The sequence below is a fragment of the Geotrypetes seraphini genome, chromosome 14 (genome assembly GCF_902459505.1).
Source record: "Geotrypetes seraphini chromosome 14, aGeoSer1.1, whole genome shotgun sequence".
NCBI lineage: Eukaryota > Metazoa > Chordata > Amphibia > Gymnophiona > Dermophiidae > Geotrypetes > Geotrypetes seraphini.
Genome location: NC_047097.1, coordinates 26292916 through 26312326, shown reverse-complemented (window position 1 = coordinate 26312326; position 19411 = coordinate 26292916). Strand labels below are relative to the sequence as shown.

General features: G+C 44.9%; 1 protein-coding gene across 1 annotated transcript in view; it reads right to left on the bottom strand.

Annotated features, from left to right (window-relative positions):
* The window catches only part of TMC3 (transmembrane channel like 3), a 59021-nt gene that overhangs the window by 15771 nt on the left and 23839 nt on the right, over window positions 1–19411 (bottom strand). The window contains exons 4-13 of the mRNA XM_033920777.1: window positions 18417–18498; window positions 16090–16196; window positions 12584–12682; window positions 12350–12492; window positions 10053–10200; window positions 8996–9039; window positions 6764–6911; window positions 4443–4552; window positions 2672–2744; window positions 2355–2585 (exon numbers count right to left, since the gene is read on the bottom strand). Of these exons, the coding sequence (XP_033776668.1) occupies window positions 2355–2585; window positions 2672–2744; window positions 4443–4552; window positions 6764–6911; window positions 8996–9039; window positions 10053–10200; window positions 12350–12492; window positions 12584–12682; window positions 16090–16196; window positions 18417–18498 (1185 nt within the window). The remainder of the gene's footprint in view (window positions 1–2354; window positions 2586–2671; window positions 2745–4442; window positions 4553–6763; window positions 6912–8995; window positions 9040–10052; window positions 10201–12349; window positions 12493–12583; window positions 12683–16089; window positions 16197–18416; window positions 18499–19411) is intronic.

Here is a 19411-nt window from a genome sequence, read left to right as displayed (position 1 = left end):
CTGATTACATAACGCTCCCTTATGCTTCAAATTAGCTATTAGTTGTGCTTAATGGAGCAAATTTCTTGGCATTACAGCCATCGCTTTTACGTTTTCACACTCAGCAATGATACGTTGATAAAAGATATTTTAGGCAAAAATTCTAGCGGCATTGTGTCAACTGAACCTTCAATATCTGCACATTTTGGAAAATAGCAGATATTTAACGTACTTCGTTAATAGCTAAACACGTACACTTTGGTGTGGTAATCTCCCATTGGCGTTCCAAATAATCAAACATTCAATGTCTTCATGAGATAGTCAGGATAGAGCCTGCAGATTGCAGATTTTGGTATCATCCACAAAGAGGCAAATCTTACTTGAGAGCCCTACATCAATGTCGCTTACAAAAATGTTAAAAAGAACAGGTCCAAGAACCGAACTTGAGACACACCACTGGTAACATCCCTTTCCTCAGAGCGATCTCCATTGATCACTACCCTCTGTCGCCTTCCACTCAACCAGTTCTTCACCCAGCCCGTCATTTTGGAACCCATCCTGAGGGCATTCAGGTTATTTATCATCTCCTTGCAGCAGGGCCTCACGCTTCACTAGGTCTGTGGTGATGCCAGTTACTACATTACATTATTATTTGTATACCGAATAACCGTATTTAGTTCTATGTGGTTCACAGCTTAAGAAATTATTTATTTTTTTTTTTTTAGAATAGCCGCTGCTGGGTCAGACCAGTGGTCCATCGTGCCCAGCAGTCCGCTCCACGTGCCTATCCCAAGCTCTTTTGAATTCAGACACAGTCTCCGTTTCCACCATCTCTTCCAGGAGACTGTTCCACGCATCTACCACCCTTTCCATAAAAAAGTATTTCCTCAGATTACTCTGGAGCCTATCACCTCTTAACTATCCCCTCTCATTGCAGAGTTTCCTTTCAAATGAAAGAGACTCAGCTCATGCACATTTATGTTACGTAGGTATTTAAACGTCTCCATCATATCTCCCCTCTTTCACCTTTCCTCCAAAGTACAGTGGAACCTCGGTTTGCGAGTAACCCGGTTTGCGAGTGTTTTGCAAGACGAGCAAAACACTCAGCAAACTTTTGACTCGCAAACTGAGCACTGCCCCGATAAACGGGCACTTACAGACCAGGAAGCGCTGCTTCGGGGGATTTCTCTTCCGTCTTCTGGCCAGCCTTCCACGTTGGGTGCCTTCCGCAGGTTGGAAGACCTCTGTCTGGGCCTCTGCTGCCGAGTGCCGCCCTGCCTGCACATTGCATGTGACGCGCACAGTGTCAATCATCGGCGTTGTGCGTGTCATGCGCAGTGTACGGGTGGGGTGGTGCTCAGCTGCGTAGGCTTGGGTGGGGGCTCTCCAGCATGTGAGGGGCATCCGACATGGAGGGCTGGCTGGCGGATGGAGGAGGCATCCCTCTGAAGCGGCACTGTGGGGTTCTTTTTCGGATGATGGACGGAGGAGGCGGATGGAGGAGACGGTGCTGCAGCACCCGGCACTTGACAGGTACAGACCCCGGGTTCTGGAATGAATCGTTGCTGTTGCCACTATTTTCTATGGGGAACTTTGCTTTGATAAACGAACATTTTGGATTACGAGCATGCTCCTGGAACGGATTATGCTCGTAATCCAAGGTACCACTGTATACAGATTGAGATCTTTAAGTCTGTCCCCATACGCCTTATCACGAAGACCACACACTATTTTAGTAGCCTTCCTCTGGACCGACTCCATCCTTTTTATATCTTTTTGAAGGTGCGGCCTCCAGAATTGTACACAGTATTCTAAATGAGTTCTCACCAGAGTCTTATACAGAGGCATCAATACCTCCTTTTTCCTACTAGCCATACCTCTCCCTATGCAACCAAGCATCCTTCAAGCTTTCACCGTCACCTTTTCAACCTGTTTGGCCACCTTAAGATCATCACATACAATCACACCCAAGTCCCGCTCTTCCGTCGTGCACATACGTTCTTCACCCCCTAAACTGTACCGTTCCCTCTGTTTTTTGCAGCCCAAATGCATGACCTTGCATTTCTTAGCATTAAATTTTAGCTGCCAAATTTCAGACCATCCTTCAAGCTTCGCCAGGTCTTTCTTCATGTTATTCACACCATCCAGCGTGTCTACTCTATTGCAGATTTTGGTATCATCCACAAAGAGGCAAATCTTACCCAACAACCCTTCAGCAATATCGTTTATAAAAATGTCGTTTATAAAAATCATTTATAAAAATGGCCCAAGAACAGAACCTTGAGGCACACCACTGGTAAAATCCCTTTCCTCAGAGCGATCTCCGTAGTATTGAAGAAGCAACAGAGAATATTATGGAATGTGATTCTATTTACCTGGCCAACATATGTTTCCCAGCACTCATTCTTCTGGCTTTGCATGTTGTAATTGAATGAAGTTGATGTCTTATTCAGTGTCACAATGGGTTTAGTATTGTTCTCTTCTGGTTCCGGAGTAAATGTGGTGTTCCTTTGCATTCTGGCATCAGGCATTGTTGTAGACAAGACGGTAAATGCTTTTGTGGCCAAAAATGGGGCAGACTCTTCAGTACTTGCATTATTGAGACTCTGAAAGAACAGATTGCCCTTTATAGCGTATTTCTGGATTACAAAAGCCAGCATTTCTCTTATTGTAGAAGCCTTATGGTACTTACACTCATGCTGTTTACTTTGTCTAGAAGGGCGATAATTAAGCTGTAGAGGTTTCCCAGGTATAAAACAAGAACCCTGAGAACAGAACACATTACAATCATCAAATGTGAGGGCACCGTATAAACTGACACCTTCTTTCACATGTGGAAAAAGCTCTATAAAATGAACTTGCGTGCAGAAATATAGTTCTATTAAAAGTTGTGCGGACACACTTAGGGATACCAGATGTCCCCAGACAAGTCCTCCTTTTCGAGGTTATGTCTGGGTTTTGAAAAGCTCCCTTCAAATCGCATTGGGCAGGCAGTGGGGGGCGGGGCTAGGGTGGGTTTGGGGGCGTGGCTGGGGCATAACGGGGCAGGGATGGGTGGAACTGGGTGAGCCTGGGGGCAGGTCTAGGGATCCAGATTTTACTAATGTAAAATATGATAACCCTAGACACACTGAAAGTTCACATAGATATTCCCAGGAGCATAGTTTTAGTGGGTCTGAGGAGGAGTTAAGATGGATATGTGTATTTAATCTGAAAAGAGAGAGTCCACAGCACAGAAGAATCAACAAACCAGATAAATGCACCAAAAGCTTCCAAGAATGGATGAACATCAAACCTTTAATGAAGGACCTGACACACAGTGGAGTAGTGAGGAAGGTTGGTGCCTAGCTCCCGCCTCCACTCTCTCGCCACTTGAGCACCCTCCCACCCCCATGTACGTCCAGAAATGTTCACCGTCATGAGCAACACCTTCCACTGGCTGCTTGCGATGGCATCGGCTCCCTTCTGATGTCACATCCTGGTCCCGTGACCAGGAAGTGATGTCGGAAGGGAACCTACACCGGCGTGAGCAGCAAGTGGAAGATGCTGGTTATGCTGGCAAACATTTAAAGAGGTGTGCGGAGGGGGGCACAGAGGAGGAGAGGTTTTGGCGCCCCCGTGAAGATGGCATCTGAGGCAATCCGCCCCCCTGCCCCCACCTTACCAGGCCACTGCTGACACAGGCCATGTTTCAGCATAACACCTTGTGCGAATACTGTACAGTGCCTTGATGAGGGCAATTATGACTCAAGAGAAGTGGCTACAAGCTTGTGTTGTGATTACCCTAATTAGGGCACTAAAGATGTAGCGTAAAGGCTGACCCCTGATGCAGGCGTAACGCTGCAACAGTGTCGGGTCCTTCATTAAGGTTTATCCATTGTTGGAGGCCCTTGGTGCTTTTCTCCGGTTTGTTCACATGTATACATTTCACTTTCTATGGAGCAGGAGTAATAATTTATAAATGAGAATTTGTGTGCTGCTGAGAATCATTGTAGGAGCCTATTTTATAAAGGCACGTAGGTACCTATGTTATGTTAAGGATATAGAAGCTTTTTTGGACACTCCAAGTCAGTGGTCTCAAATTCGTGGCCCGCCAGGTACTATTTTGAGGCCTTCGGTATGTTTATCATAATCACAAAAGTAAAATAAAACAGTTCCTTGATCATATGTCTCTTTAGCTATAAATGACAATATTATTATTAAGACTTAGCCAAAAGGAAAGATTTATAAACTATAAAGAGTTTTACCTCATGCAAAATTGCCATTTCTTTAATAAGACATTAACTATTTTTTCTGCGGCCCTCCAAGTACCTTCAAATCCAAAATGTGGCCCTGCAAAGGGTTTGAGTTTGAGACCAGTGCTCCAAGTGGGCAGATTACCCCCATTATGGAAGCAAATTGGCCATTAAAGACTGGTATCTATAGCAGAACTTTGTTCATATTGAATATTCCGTGCACTGTACCTTGCGAGCTGAAACCGAAGAGTTGTTCTGGGGTGATACATCTCCAGGGCGGCTACAAGCTCAAAGGCTGAGGGTGCAAGCATCGTGATGAGTGAAACGACAACACTCACCTGCAAAATGGGGCATTACACAATCACTTTCTTATTTGAATATTCAAATTAGTGGTTAAAGCCAAGGTATCTTAAACAGTGGCGTTGTGAGGGTAGGAGGTGTCCGGGACAGTGGGCCCCCCCATGCCCTCCTCTCTTCCCCTTCCATTCCTCATATGCTACCCCGCAAGCTTTCCTCTCCACCGCTCCCGGTCCTTCTATGCCCCCATGCCACACTCATGCACTCCCTTTCCACCCATGTGCCTCTTTAAATCTTCACCAGCGCAAGCAGCTTCCAATTGCCGCTTGTGCTGGCATTGGCTTTCCTTCTGATGTCACTTCCTAGCCCCGCAACCTGGAAGTGATTTCAGAGGGAGCCAGGCCTGCGTGAACAGCAGACTAGAGTAGTTGCTTGCACTGGAAAAGATTTTAGAGGTACGGGGGTGGGGTGGGGAGCAGGGAAGCGAGGGTGTGAGTGTGGTATGGGGGGTGAAGTGGTGCCAGTGACCCCACCTCCTTTACTATACCATCTTAAACATGTATTTGGTTCAATTTGGTTAAGTTTTAATTATGAGCTGCTTGTAGCCTCTCTAGATGTGTTGGGTCTCTATGTATACAGGAAGGGAAAGAAGAATTTTGCCACAAAAATAGCGCAGAAAACCAAAAACAAGAGGCAAAAGAGATGTCAAAATATCAACCAAGGAGATACTTTATTAAGTCAATAATGAAAATTGTTATAAAAATAGACAAAGTCTATAGTATAATGTCCATCTTGAGATAAGTGTAACTAAATCTATGGCACTCCTAGATTGTCCCAACTAGGATCCCAGTTTCGGCATCCATAGATGTCTTCATCATGGGATGAATGAACACTGCCGTGAATGGGGGACAGCGAAAACCGGCAGACAAAGTGGCAGTCATCAAAGCGCAGGAAAGGTGTCTGTGAGGGCAACTTGACCCCTTAGTGGTAGGAATCACAGGCACCATTTTAAACCAAAGACATGGAAAAGCAGGAGTGACTGGGCATCTCTTCTGCTTCTAGACACCAGGGACCAGGGGATACTGACATGAGTCAGGGTAGTGTGGGGTCTGCCCGAAGGGTATTGGGGGTAGGATTCTTTATGCTGGATAGAAATAGATGTTGGGGAGGGGGGCTTCTTGAAGTTAGGGGGGAAAACTGGTTGGTGCAACTGGCTTTGATCTTTAAGCCTGCCTTTCCAGCAAGCCCTTAATTCATGCCTCAGGACAGGTATAAAGCCCAACATCTATACTATTTAAATCAGGGGTCCCCAAAGTCCCTCCTTGAGGGCCGCAATCCAGTTGGGTTTTCAGGATTTCCCCAAAGAATATGCATTGAAAGCAGTGCATGCACATATATCTCATGCATATTCATTGGGGAAATCCTGAAAACCCAACTGGATTCGGCCCTCAAGAAGGGATTTGGGGACCCCTGATTTAAATAGTGACATGAATTGTATTCCCCTTATAAAATATAGTGCCCACACCCTCTCCATGCCCTAGCCATGTTCTCTTGCCATCTAGATATGGTGTGGCTTCCCAAACCAGCTTTCTATTTAATTTAATTTAATTTTTTCAATATCATCCATGAAAAGGAATAAGCAAATATCAACACTGAAGCAAAGAAAAAGAGAAAAAAATTATAGAAATAAAGAAAATGAACTCTGATATCCTAGCCCACAACACGGAGAGAAACCAACACCTCAATGCATGAGAATATATCAGTAATAAAACCCAACACTGCCCCCTAACAGCACCCTAGAGATTTATTACAAATGGCAGCTTTCTAAAATCACCTTTACACGTGTGACCATCTGTACATGCCAAATCTGCTATTTATGCATGGGGACATTTGTAAAACAAGGGCCCATGCGAATCAGTCCTTTCTACATTTGCAGATCTAGATTCCCTGTTATAAAACTATCTCCATTGCACCATGTCTATGTTGTATTGCTTGGAACAACAGGTTCCAAAACTGAGCTTATTTTCTCAATGACCTGAGCTCTCTACCGTCAGGGCTATTTGTCTCATATTCTATCAAGGCTCCGCTTCTTCTGACTCTGCTGCTTTCACGTGTCTCAGCTGCAGACCAGACAGCACTTTGATAGCTTAGGAATGTATTGGGTTGGCAGATCCTTTTTGTAGCTTTCAACACCCTCCATACACGAGATGAGATTCACTCCTGTACGTGACAGCAGAGTCCGACAGACTTACCTCGTTTTTTTCCCAGAGTGTCAGTTCCACTTTAGTACGCTCCAACTTTTGGGAGCGATCCACCACAAAATAGATAATGTAAATACTTCCAGCCAGTGAAAGGAGAACAAGAATGTTTGCGATAATCCTTAAGCTTATTGTCACTGCCCTAAAAAATACAGAATTTTGTTGAACCAATTATGTTAATGCATATTGCCAATCTTGCTATACTGCAAATCTAGCAGAAGTCAAAGCTGTTTATAGTCCTAAACTCAAAACAACAGTGAGAGAGAAGTGACATATTTCAGTGGTTCCTTATTCCTTTTGTTCAGATTTGCACGAATAATAATTTTGAGGAAGACCCATGGACTTAAAAATACTTCTTTGCACACCTCCCACTCTCACCGTTTTCTAACACTGAGACAATCCCACCCATTGCTTATCAGTATGACTTCTGCTAGTCATTAAGGGAGTCATTTTCAGAGAGATTTCAGCCGGTAAATGGGTTTACCTGTGGGGGAAAAACATTTTAAAAATCATCCCACTCCTTCTGTGGGGAAAATAGGTGGAGCTGGGATCCAGGTCGGGGAGGGGGGGGGAACAGGAGGGTAGTTATAGTGTGCATGATAATTTCATTTTGAAATCTCTGTGCCTGCTTCTGTCTTCTTATCTTAGTGCCTGCAGTTCCCTATACTGGTGGCCAGGTGATTTTTGAAGTTAAACCCAGTTGGGAGCTTACCAGCCCTGTAGGCTGTAAGGCAATAGCGTACCTAGGGTAGGTGATACCCAGGGCTGATAATTTTTAACCCCCCCCCCACCCCCACCCCAATATAAAAAGGGATTAGAGGAGCATCCCCTAGGAGCTACAGCCAGGGCAGATCGCTCTCCCACACCCCTCTCTGCTTTCTCCCTCCACCCCCTTTGGCACACCACTGCCTGAGGAAGGGGATTTTGGTCTCTAAAAGTTAGTAAAAAGTATATTAAAATTAGTCCAATAAAAAGATTACCTTATTTCCAATTTCTAATTATAAATATTTATCAATACAGCTACAATACTTTATTCTAAAGCAACAACAACAACAACAAAATTTTTCTACCTTTAGTCATCTCTGGTTTCTGCTTTCCTCATTGTCTCTTCACTTTCCAGTCCATCCAGCATCAGTCCTCTTTCTCTGTCCCTTCCATTTTTCTCATTCTGTTTGTACTCCCTCCCCTATGCTCTGGCATCTCTCCCTTCTCCTTTCCTTCCCTCCTTCCCACTCCAACTCACCCCATGGTCTAGCATCTGCTTCCCTTCCCCCATGCCCTGGGATCTCTCTCCTCCCATATCTCCCTTCATACTCAGGCATCTCCTTTCTTTCCTTTTCCTCCCTCCCTCCCTTCCTTCCCGATGGTCTGGCATCTCAGTCTCCTTCCCCTATGCCCTTGCATCTCTCCTCTCTTTCCCTTCCATTTCTCCCTCCCCCTCCATGCTCTGGTATCTTCTCTCTTTCCTTTTCCTCCCTCCTTTCTCCCTGGTCTGGCATCTCTGTCATCTTCCCTTCCCATCTTTTCTTCTTCCTCCATGGCCTGGTATCTTCTTTCCTTCCTTCCTCCCTTTCCCTTCCTCCTTTCTTTCCCCAAGGTCTGGCATCTCTCTTTCATCTCCTCTCCCTTCCCTGGTCTTCCTTCTCCCTCCCTCCCTCTCTCCAATTGAGTGCGGCATTTCTCTCCCCCTCCCCTCCTTCACTTTGTCACCCTGCAGTCAGCAGCGCAACGTTCACAATTTGCTGCTCTTGCTAGCATCAGACCTTCCTCTCTGTCGGATCCTGCCTTCACAGAAACAGGAAGTAGGCGGGACCTGGCAGAGAAAAAGGCCCATCACCAAAAAGAGCGACGAATTGTGAATGCTGCAGAGGTCGGGAAAAAGTTCTTGATGTCAGCGCCGGCTTTGGAGGAGTCATTGATGGGCTGTACTGCTCTCCACCCCCACCTTTCCCCTTGGTATGCCACTGCTGCAAGGTACCGGTAAGTTGGATAACTGAAAATCACTCTGCAAATACATTATACTCCATATTTATGTTTTTATATTGCTAATACTAGATATCATTCCATAAGGATGATTACATAGGTTGAGAGGAATTACATGCTGAATGGACTGGCTATAATGTGAATTCAGTGTAGTACTATAATCAAGGTCCCTGTGAAATATATGGAGGCTTGTACAGGAAGGATACAATTTAGTGAACTTAGCGTTAAAATTTCAATACATACAGATTTGTGTGTTTCTTCTTTTCTTGTTCCTCCAAAATTGCTTCCTTGAAAAAAAAAAAAAAAGTCAAGAATTTAGTAGAGTATCTTTGATAACATAGACAGGTGTTTTCAAAAGGATGTTAGAAAAGAGTCATCCATATCAGAATATCCCAAGTGGACATCCATCTCGCAGGTATTTTTGAGCCCTCCAGAAACAGAAAAAAAGTTACTGTACCTGAATGTAGACCACTTCAAAAGCCTTCAGGCTTACAGGTGGTTTATGTATTTAGATACAATAGATATTTTTCTATTCTTAAAAGGCACACATTAAAAAAAAAGTGTGGAAGTGGGATGTGTACTGGGGGTCCTTGGGTTACAGCAAGGATCTCAAAGTCCCTCCTTGAGGGCCGCAATCCAGTCGGGTTTTCAGGATTTCCCCAATGAATATGCATTGAAAGCAGTGCATGCACGTAGATCTCATGCATATTCATTGGGGAAATCCTGAAAACCTGACCTGGCTCCGGCTCTCGAGGACTGGAATTGTCTACCCATGCCCTAGAGCAGGGATCTCAAAGTCCCTCCTTGAGGGCCGCAATCCAGTCGGGTTTACAGGATTTCCCCAATGAATATGCATGAGATCTACGTGCATGCACTGCTTTCAATGCATATTCATTGGGGAAATCCTGAAAACCCGACTGGATTCGGCCCTCAAGGAGGGACTTTGGAGACCCCTGCTCTAGATCAAGGGTGGACAACTCTAGTCCTCAAGGGACGGAATACAGTCGGGTTTTCAGGATTTCCCCAATGAATATGCATTGAAAGCAGTGCATGCATATAGATCTCATGCATATTCATTGGGGAAATCCTGAAAACCCAACCGGATTCATCCCTCACGGAGGGACTTTGAGACCCCTAGGTTACAGCCTACTGCATTAACCCAGTAGGCTGTTGTTCAGATCTGCAGGTTATTCTGATCAGAATGCCCATAATACCTGAAGCTGTTTATTATAAGCAGATCTCTTATTGCTAAGAGGCAATAAACCAGGAATAACATAAGATCAAGTGACTGGCTGCTCACCCTGATGCTATTAACTATAGCAGCAGATTTGCTTTCCGCGGCCTCGGGATTTCCTATCAGATAGTCCCAAGCACAGAACACCCTCCAGCAGAATGTGTAATTCTCGTCCGATGCACTCGCAAGGCTCAGTCTTGAGTTCTTTGCCATTCTGAGAAAAGTCAAGGTGAAAGTTTTCGAAGAAGAATGAAGTCCAAAAGAATATGAAATGTACATTTAATTAGATTTTAGGCGGTGGAAGATTCTACTGCGGCCCGGAGCTCTAAATGCAAGAATCCCTATGAGCCTCAGAACAGCGTCAGAGCATTTAGCGCCCTGGGCCGCGGTAAAAACCTCTACTGTGGCTTAGTGAAAGAGTGCCATGGGCAGCTCCGGTCCTCGAGGGCCGGAATCCAGTTTGGTTTGCATGAGATCTATTTGCATGCACTGCTTCCAATAAATATTCATTGGGGAAATCCTGAAAACCCGACTGGAATACGGCTCTCGAGGACCGGAGTTCCCTACCCCTGCATTAGGGCTATCTTGAAAACCCGATTGGCCTGGGGGTCCTCCAGGACAGAGTTGGGAACCACTGCTCTAACTCAGGGGTAGGGAACTCCGGTCCTCGAGAGCCGTATTCCAGTTGGGTTTTCAGGATTTCCCCCAATGAATCTGCATGAGATCTATTTGCATCCACCGCTTTCAATGCATATTCATTGGGGAAATCCTGAAAACCTGACTGGAATACGGCTCTCGAGGACCGGAGTTCCCTACCCCTGTTATAAGGTAAAATTTTGTATTATAACTATGGCAAATTCAACCTATAAACTGTCCACGTGTCAGTTAGGATAAAACTTACATTCTAAGAATAACCAGAATAAATTAAAACCGCTAAACTGTATATTATGCATATTAGTATTAGACCCTTAATATGTGTCTTGCTAGGAAAAAACTTGTATCGGAAACTTATACTGAAATTATGGCAAATCCAGTGTAAATTCCAATCTGTTATGGGCTAGATTCACAAAGGGCGTGGATCGGATCCGATCCGTGAGGGAGCTGATCCGTGTCCGGGGGGCTGATTCACGAACCGCCCTCATGCAAATGAGGGCGATCAGAATCACACCCCCAACTGCCCGCCGGGATCACTCTGTAGCGATCTCGACCCATGCGCAGACCCGCCACTTTTTTAAAAAAACTTTTGCTAGCCCAGCGAGCCTGTGGTTTTAACCTGCTTTAAACCCGCGGGTGAAAACCACGGACTCGCACTATGGGGGAAGGCCTGGGCAGCGCTTGGGACAGAGAGCTGCGCTGGAGATTCGGGGCAGAGCAGGGCGACAGGAGAGGAGATTCGGGGCAAGGCAGAGAAAAAGGCAGAGAGTCGGGGCTTAAGGAGCAGGAGAGGAGATTCGGGGCAAGGCAGAGAAAAAGGCAGAGAGTCGGGGCAAGGAGCAGGAGAGCAGATTCAGGGCAGAGCAGGGTGGCAGGAGAAAATCGGGGCACAGAGAGCAGGAGAATCGGGGGCAGAAAGCTGGAAAGTCGGGGTAGACAGCAGGCAGAGCAGGAGATGGCAGTCGGAAAGCAGTGAACGACTGGTCCCCGGCAGTCGCTTGTTTGTGATCGGCCAGCCCAATCGGAGTTGCAGGGTTTTTGTATGTGAATCGCTGCCTGCTATAATTTCATGCGCAGATCGGAGGATGATTGGGACAGAGGTTAGTGAATCGGGTCGAAGGAAAATTGGGTCGCAAACCGATCAGTACACGATTGGTTTGCTTAGTGAATATAGCCCTATGTAATATGTATTTTTAACCTTTAACTGTATGAACGTAAGGAAGTTCTTCTTCACCCAGAGAGTGGTGGAAAACTGGAACGCTCTTCCAGAGTCTGTCATAGGGGGAAACACCCTCCAGGGATTCAAGACAAAACACCCTCCAGGGATTCAAGACAAAACACCCTCCAGGAAATCAAGACAAAACACCCTCCAGGGATTCAAGACAAAGTTAGACAAGTTCCTGCTGAACCAGAACGTACTCAGGTAGGGCTATTTTTTTTATTTTATTTATTCAATTTTCTATACCGTTCTCCCAGGGAAGCTCAGAACGGTTTACATGCATTTATTCAGGTACTCAGGGCGCTGATCTTTGACGAGAGGGCCGCCATGTGAGCGGACTGCTGGGCGCGATGGACCACTGGTCTGACCCAGCAGCGGCAGTTCTTATGTTCTTAACCCATTCTGAGCTCTTTGAGGACAACGGGATTGAAATTGAAATAAATAAATATTTACTATATAAGTACTGTAAATTGAAAAGATAGAACATTACTTTCTCAAAAGAATGATGAAGCTGTAAGCAAACACTGCCATGCCAACGAGGAAATATGCCAGGGGTAGTCGATATCCCGCTCTGCCAATCTTCCTGTCCCTGCCATAGTATCCATAAAACAGGACAGAGTACTGGAGGTAACCCTGCAAAGAAATAAAATCTGGGTCATGAAAAATGGTTTCCGGCAATAGCAAAAGTCCGTGCTGGAAAAGAAAAAGCGTTGGATGTTCTTGCCCCAAGTGACCAGATGGTGTCGAGGTCCTGTGCTGATGGAAAGTCCTTCTCAGGAATGGTCTTGCTGACGGTGCTTCCAAATGGCGCTCCGGCAAGAAGCTGATACAATGAAAAAGAGAGAGGCAACGATACTTTTTTGTGACACTGCTTCGACTGCGTTTCCATAACACTGTTATTTAGACAGTTTCTACGGTATATTAGGATATCGTGGAGAACTGTGTAAGCAGGAGCGTCCTGAGTCTATCCATGGCTGTTCTCGTGAATCAGGAGATGAGAGAGCCATGGAATAAGCACTCTGACATTTTGAAAAATGCAGTAAACAACGATCCTTTAAATAAATAAGTGCTTTTTATACTGTTTATTATTACTGTGATTATAAACGGACTCTTATCCACACATGACATAGACAGCGGAACGCTTTTTTGTTGAGGGGGGCCCATAAGCTCCGCCCTAGACCTCTCTCTCCGTCTCCCGCCTCCCCCACCTACCTCCTCCCCGGCTGCTGTCATTTTAAACCTTTGGGCAGCCGTCAGCGCCAACGAGTGAGCCTGCTGCCGTCGGCCTGCCTCAGAAGTCTTCATTCTGCAGCAACTTCCTGTTCCCGTGAAGGCGGGACGTTGCAGAATGAAGACTTCCGGGGCAGGCCAATGGCATAAGAATAGCCTTACTGGGTCAGACCTATGGTCCATCTAGCTCAGTATCCTGTCTTCGCAGAGGCCAATCCAAGTCACAAGTACCTGGCAAAAACCCAAATGGTAGCAGCAGGCTCACTCAATCCCGCTGCCGACTGCTCGAAAATTTAATTTGACAGTGGCTGGGGAGGAGGTGGGTAGGGGAGTTGGAAGAGTCATAACTCTTCCGACCTCTGACTGACAATTGTTTGGGCAGGGGCAGAGCCCCTGTAGCCACCCCTGTTCTGACGCCTATGAACCTAGAAGCGGCATAGATGATATTTGGCAATGCTCCTTAGTTTTGTAAGAGTACAGAATCCTTCAAAGCAATTCTATTTGTACTATGTCACTGGAGCCTAAACTGCTATGCTTATGTAATATGTCAAATAGAACTCAATTCTGTATATGTTGCTTAAAGATGGGCACTGAAATAATGCGTGAAAGATAACGACGCACATGTAAATTCCAATTATTGACAATTAGGGGGAAATCTGTAATGGCGCTTAAACGTAGGCGCCGGTAAGCGCCCTACCGATGCCCAAGTTAATTAACAAGCGCCTTTTAAAATGGCAAAAAAAAAAAAAAAAAAGGTTTACTTCACCCGACAAATATATTCCAACAAAAACTCACTGCTTTAGAGGTATATAGAGATAATTTCCTACCACCAACGGAACGTACTCAGGTAGAAGAGAATCATTGAAGCGGCAGCTCGAGTATATAATAATTTCCCCTGATGCAGCAATTAATCGCAAAACAGGAGTTCTATGATTTTTTTTCCTCCCGTGCATTTAAAGTGACATTGGCACTGGGAGAAGAGCGTGGACTGCTCAGATTTAGATCACACCTAGAGGACAGAGCACTGTTGAAGATAAGTTTTTTTTCCTACCTCTTTGATTTCTTTAAAAGATTGATTTATTATATGAGACTTGAATAACAATAATATACAGAGTTTTTGTGGACCAAGGATGTTTTTCTAGCACAGCTAGCATAGAGGTTTTTTCAGGTGAAAATGATCCCTGGAAGCAACTGAGGTCTTTTCTCCATTGGTGGTAGGAAATTATCTCTATATACCTCGAAGGCAGTGAGTTTTTGTTGGAATATATTTGTGTGGTGAAGTAAAGTATTTTTGTATTCCACTTGTATTTATTATATTGTCTGTCAAAAATAAAAGGTCACATTAAAGCACCTACTGGCGTCTAAATAATATACAGTGGAATTGTGTCTACATAGGTGCTTTAGGCTAACACCGGAAGCAGCGCTATGACGGTTTAAAACACCTACATAGGCATGATTCATGCCAAAGAATAACCAGAAGAATGTAGGCCCAGAAAACCCTGGACTAAGTTTCCAGCACCTGTCTTTCAAGGAGACACGATTTTCCATAGGGCGCCATTGTGTAGCTAACACGCGATCCGGTGGCCGCTGTGTAGGCAGCCTCCAATATCGGCGCCATATAGAGAATCTGGGCCTTAGTGCCAATAATTGATCGTTAGCACTCAAATTTAGGTAATGCTCGGCTCATTAAATAATGAAATTAAACGCACCATTTTGAACACTATACAAGCAGTCTGTGAGGTGCAGACATCCAACTTAAGTATGACTCATACTTAAGAACGTGGTTGGAGCTTCGTTTGATTTCACTGAGCAGTATTTCCAGTGGCATAGACTCCTACACCTCCTGCAGATTCAGGAATGACGCATGGCCACATTAAGAACAGTGTGTGGTTGTGATACTGTACCTTAGAGGGAACACTGAGTAGGGACAGTTGGCCCTTTGGTCAGCTGGGAGCGGAGGTAAGCAACAAGAATCTTAAAATCTAAAAAGCCAACTTAAGAACAGCTTTAAAAACATAACTCGTTCTTAACCCAGGGATTGCCTATATATAGAATTAGGGAATAATGTGGTTTTCATAAAATCTCTAAGTTATGCTAGTTATTGGAATTGTATACTTTTACACTTCTCCCTCCGTATTCACTGTGATAGGAGTTTAACAGACCCGCGAATAACTTTTCCATATGTTATTCGCTGTTTTCTATTAAAAACCATCGTGAATATGGTGAAACCTTGAACAACATGGTGGGAGACCTGGCCGTTTCCTGAAGGAGTGGCAAAACACAGTGATGAAAGTGCTGGGAATCGGCGATTTTCTCTGTAAACACTTGGAATCGGCGATTTCTCTTTGCAAGCTGATGTAATTTTTTTTTTGGGGGGGGGGAGGAGCCAGCAAGTTAAAAACCGCAAATAATCGAAACCATGATTGCTGAAACCGCGAATATGGAGGGAGAAGTGTAGACTCGTATTGAGTTTCATAGAAGTATATTATGCAAGATTTGCAGGCAGAATGAACTTAGCAGAAGGATGCAATGCTGCTGATGGAGTTATGCTCCGCAGTAGAAGTCAAGACACTGAACAGTTTTATTAAATGAGAAAGAAAATTGCAAGTTGCTCCCATTTTTTATATAGTTCTATGTCCCTCTTTTCTTGTATTAGAAACAGTGGCGTAGAAAGGGGGGAGGGGAAGGGGCGGTCTGCCCCGGACGCCATGTTGGTGGAGGCACTGGCACCCGTCCTCTTCGCCCCGCCTCTTCCCTCAAACCTCTAGTTGTTCATCACCTTTAACGTGCTCCTTGTGACCGCGACTTCATTTCCAGGAAGTGACATCAGCGGGAGAGAACAACTAGAGGTACAGGGGAGGGGGCAGAGACGAGGGTGGGAGTGGGGTGCCACTTCCCCCTGGCGCCTCACACCCTTGCTATGCTGCCGATTAGAAAAATCATTCAAGATCACGATGAGAGTGTTTTTCTGTTGACTGTGTAGAGAAAATGCTATCTTACCTCTGGCAATACAACAAAAGCTCCTGTCATGATGGTGAGGACGATGTTGATTCCAAATAACCATCTCAAGAAGATGAAGTAGGACGCCACACCTGACCCAAAGTGACCTGAAGCCAGCGGTAACAGTCAGTTATCTTGTAGTACTCTGCCACATGCCCTAACACGTTTGAGAAGCTCTGAATGACTGCTCACTTTTGCACTTCATACGATGTGGAATGTTACATTTGAAGCTCTATGTCATAGTTCAGTTCAGAACAAATACATCAATCCACTCACCGGATCACAGTGAAGCCACCAAAGACAGCTTAAGCTTTCATCACCTTCTGGGATTTACTCATCAAATCGTCAAAACATTTTTTTTTAAATATGCTTTTTAAGTTGTACATAAGCATTATCACAACAAACAAAGAAGACCCAAAATCTCCACAGAAGAAAAAGGACAATCCAAACGAACGAAACTGCAATGTTCTTGATGCTACTTTTATTCGGTAAATCCTTTAAAATACAATGTCCACATTTGTCGCTGAAGGACCCAACACGGGCCGTGTTTTGGCAAAACACGCCTTCCTCAGGGACCCGAGATAATGATAGGCAACTTTAAACAAATGTGGAGTAACATGAATGGCTTGACAAGCCAAAATGAAAGCTGCCAAAGAGGCACAAGATCTGGTTGGTTTCGTTTGTTTGGGTTGTACATAAGCATTTTTCCATTTCAGTCTTCAGTTACTAATATTTAGAAATTCAACTTAGCTGATCAAAATCCAGGTCGGTCAGGGGACTACTCTGCCGACATGAATCATGTTTCACCAAGCAGCTGTTTCAAGGTCGGTCCCCTTCTAAACATGTTGTCACCATTCTCTGACCTCAATCATCTTTCAGTCAAAGGTCAGAGGATGGCAATGACATGTTTTTAAAGGGGACAGACCTCGAAACAGAGAAGTTATTATGATGGTGGACATTTTCAACGGCAATATCCAGTTAAGTTCCACTGAAAATGCCCGGTCAGCCCCAGACAGGTGATTTAAATGGCCAGAAGCCTCTCCTGGCCACTTAAATCATTTTGAATATCATGCCCTTTAGTTTTAATGGGACTGACTTGCTACAAAATGGACAGTAATGCGAGGCAATGGTTGGGTGGATCACTCAGCCTCATAATACCGTGAGCTAAATAGCCCATCACTGGTCCTTCCCTACTGCTCTATAGCAACCAGAAACCATCCTATCTGTTTGGAGTTGGTGTTTGTGAATCTGGACGTGCTACTGCTATTAAGAGGCGTAGAAAGGGAACACATGCTTTCTGAGGGACTGTTGGACTAGCTGAACAAATTTGTACTTTTGTCAAAAGCAGATGCACAGCTAGTTCAAGTTCAACAAATCTAAAGCACCATAGACACTATCTCCTTTGTTCCTTACAGTGTGCGAAAGGTTAGGTGCCAATCTGAGAAATAACTTCCACACTAGAGTGGCAGTTATACACCATAATGGGGCTGAAATGGCAGGTAGGTGCTCTTCTGTAACTTGGCACATATGTGTTCTAGTCACTGGCATAGAACGGGTAAGAGGCACCCTGGGCAATGGTGCCCCCCACCTGCATCCCCATTCTTCCTGCCCCCTGCCCACCTCCCATTCTACACTTGCACTCTCCCTCTCTCCCCCCGTACCTTGCAATCTTTGCCAACGCGAGTGGCTTCTGAGAGCATACTCCTCGTGCCAGTGTTGGACTCCCCTCTGATGTCACTTCCTGGCCCCGTGACCCGGAAGTGATTCCGAGGGGAACCAAGTTGGCACGAACAACAGGCAGAAGTTGCTCGTGCTAGTGAAGATAATATGGAGGTACATGGTGTGAGGAGGGATGGCGCGGGGGTGGCATGGTGGGGGCAGGGCCGGGCGGAAAGGTGCCAGTGCCCCCACCGACTTGGCACCTTGGGCGGTCCGTACATCCGCACCCCCCCACACCACCTGAGCCTCCTTTACTATGCCACTGGTTCTAGTGTGTATCTACAATGGGGGTCTTTGACATGTGAAGAGCACGGTCAGGCTATGGGCATGTCACCAAGCCACATACAGAGCTAGTAAGTCACCTAACGCAAGGTGTCGTTATTAGAATCTGGCCCTAACTGGGCAGTGTCTGCTTGAGTGCTGCCAAATATTTCCAGATGACCAGTTTAGCAGGGTTTAACTGGTTAAAGTCTTTTGAATGTTAACCCCTAACGTCCCAGTTTGTATGACATTCTAATGGTGGAACAATCAGTTCTACTCAGTTTAAACATGTGTTGTTGTCATTCTTTTCATCATTACTGCCCAGTCTCTTGTGAGCAGGTACTTACTTTCTATTTTCTTTATTCTCATCTCCCAAGGGATGAAGATAACCACAAAGTTATACACTAGTCGTAGAAGTTTCTTCCAGAGCTGAAAGAAAAGGCACTGGGTATTAGGGAAGGCACAATAGAACCCTACGGTCTTCCTGCTCTCAGCATTTGTCCCTATTATCACTACACTTAGCAACATAAGAATCACCTTACTGGGTCAGTCCGTTCTCATGGTGGCCAATCCAAGTCCCTAGTACCTGGCCAAAACCCAAGGAGTAGCAACATTCCAGACCCCCAAACATAACATAACATCGTGCTTCTTAACCGTGCAACCATAAGTTCTACGCAGTTTACAAAAGATTATAAACTAGAGATAATTTAAGAATGATAGAAAGAACTAGCAGCATAGACAAATTGATAACCAAAGAGTATCAATATTCCATGCAGAATCTCGAAGAGTAGTAAGATTCTAGAATCCCAGAGAGTAGCAAGATTCCATGCTACTGACCCCATATCTTTCTCAAGGCTAACTTCAACATGGAATTCTGCGTTTTTTTGCTTCTGCGTCATATTTATGGAACTCTCTTCCTATAGATCTGCGTACTGAACTTTCTTACACTAAATTTAGAGGCCGAACGGTGGCCAATCCAAGTCCCTAATACCTGGCCGAAACTCAAGGAGTAGCATCATTCCAGAACCCCAAAGAGTATCAAGATTCCATGCAGAATCTCGAAGAGTAGTAAGATTCTAGAATCCCAGAGAGTAGCAAGATTCCATGCTACTGACCCCATGTCTTTCTCAAGCCTAACTTCAACATGGAATTCTGCCTTTTTTGCTTCTGCGCCATATTTATGGAATTCTTCCTATAGATCTATGTACTGAACTTTCTTACACTAAATGTAGAGGCCTTTTGAAAACCTCTCTTTTTCGTTTCGCATACCTTTAGAAGACTATCATTACGTACTGTAATAAGATCTTTTGGGTTGGAACACAAAAAGGGCAAATAATTTATA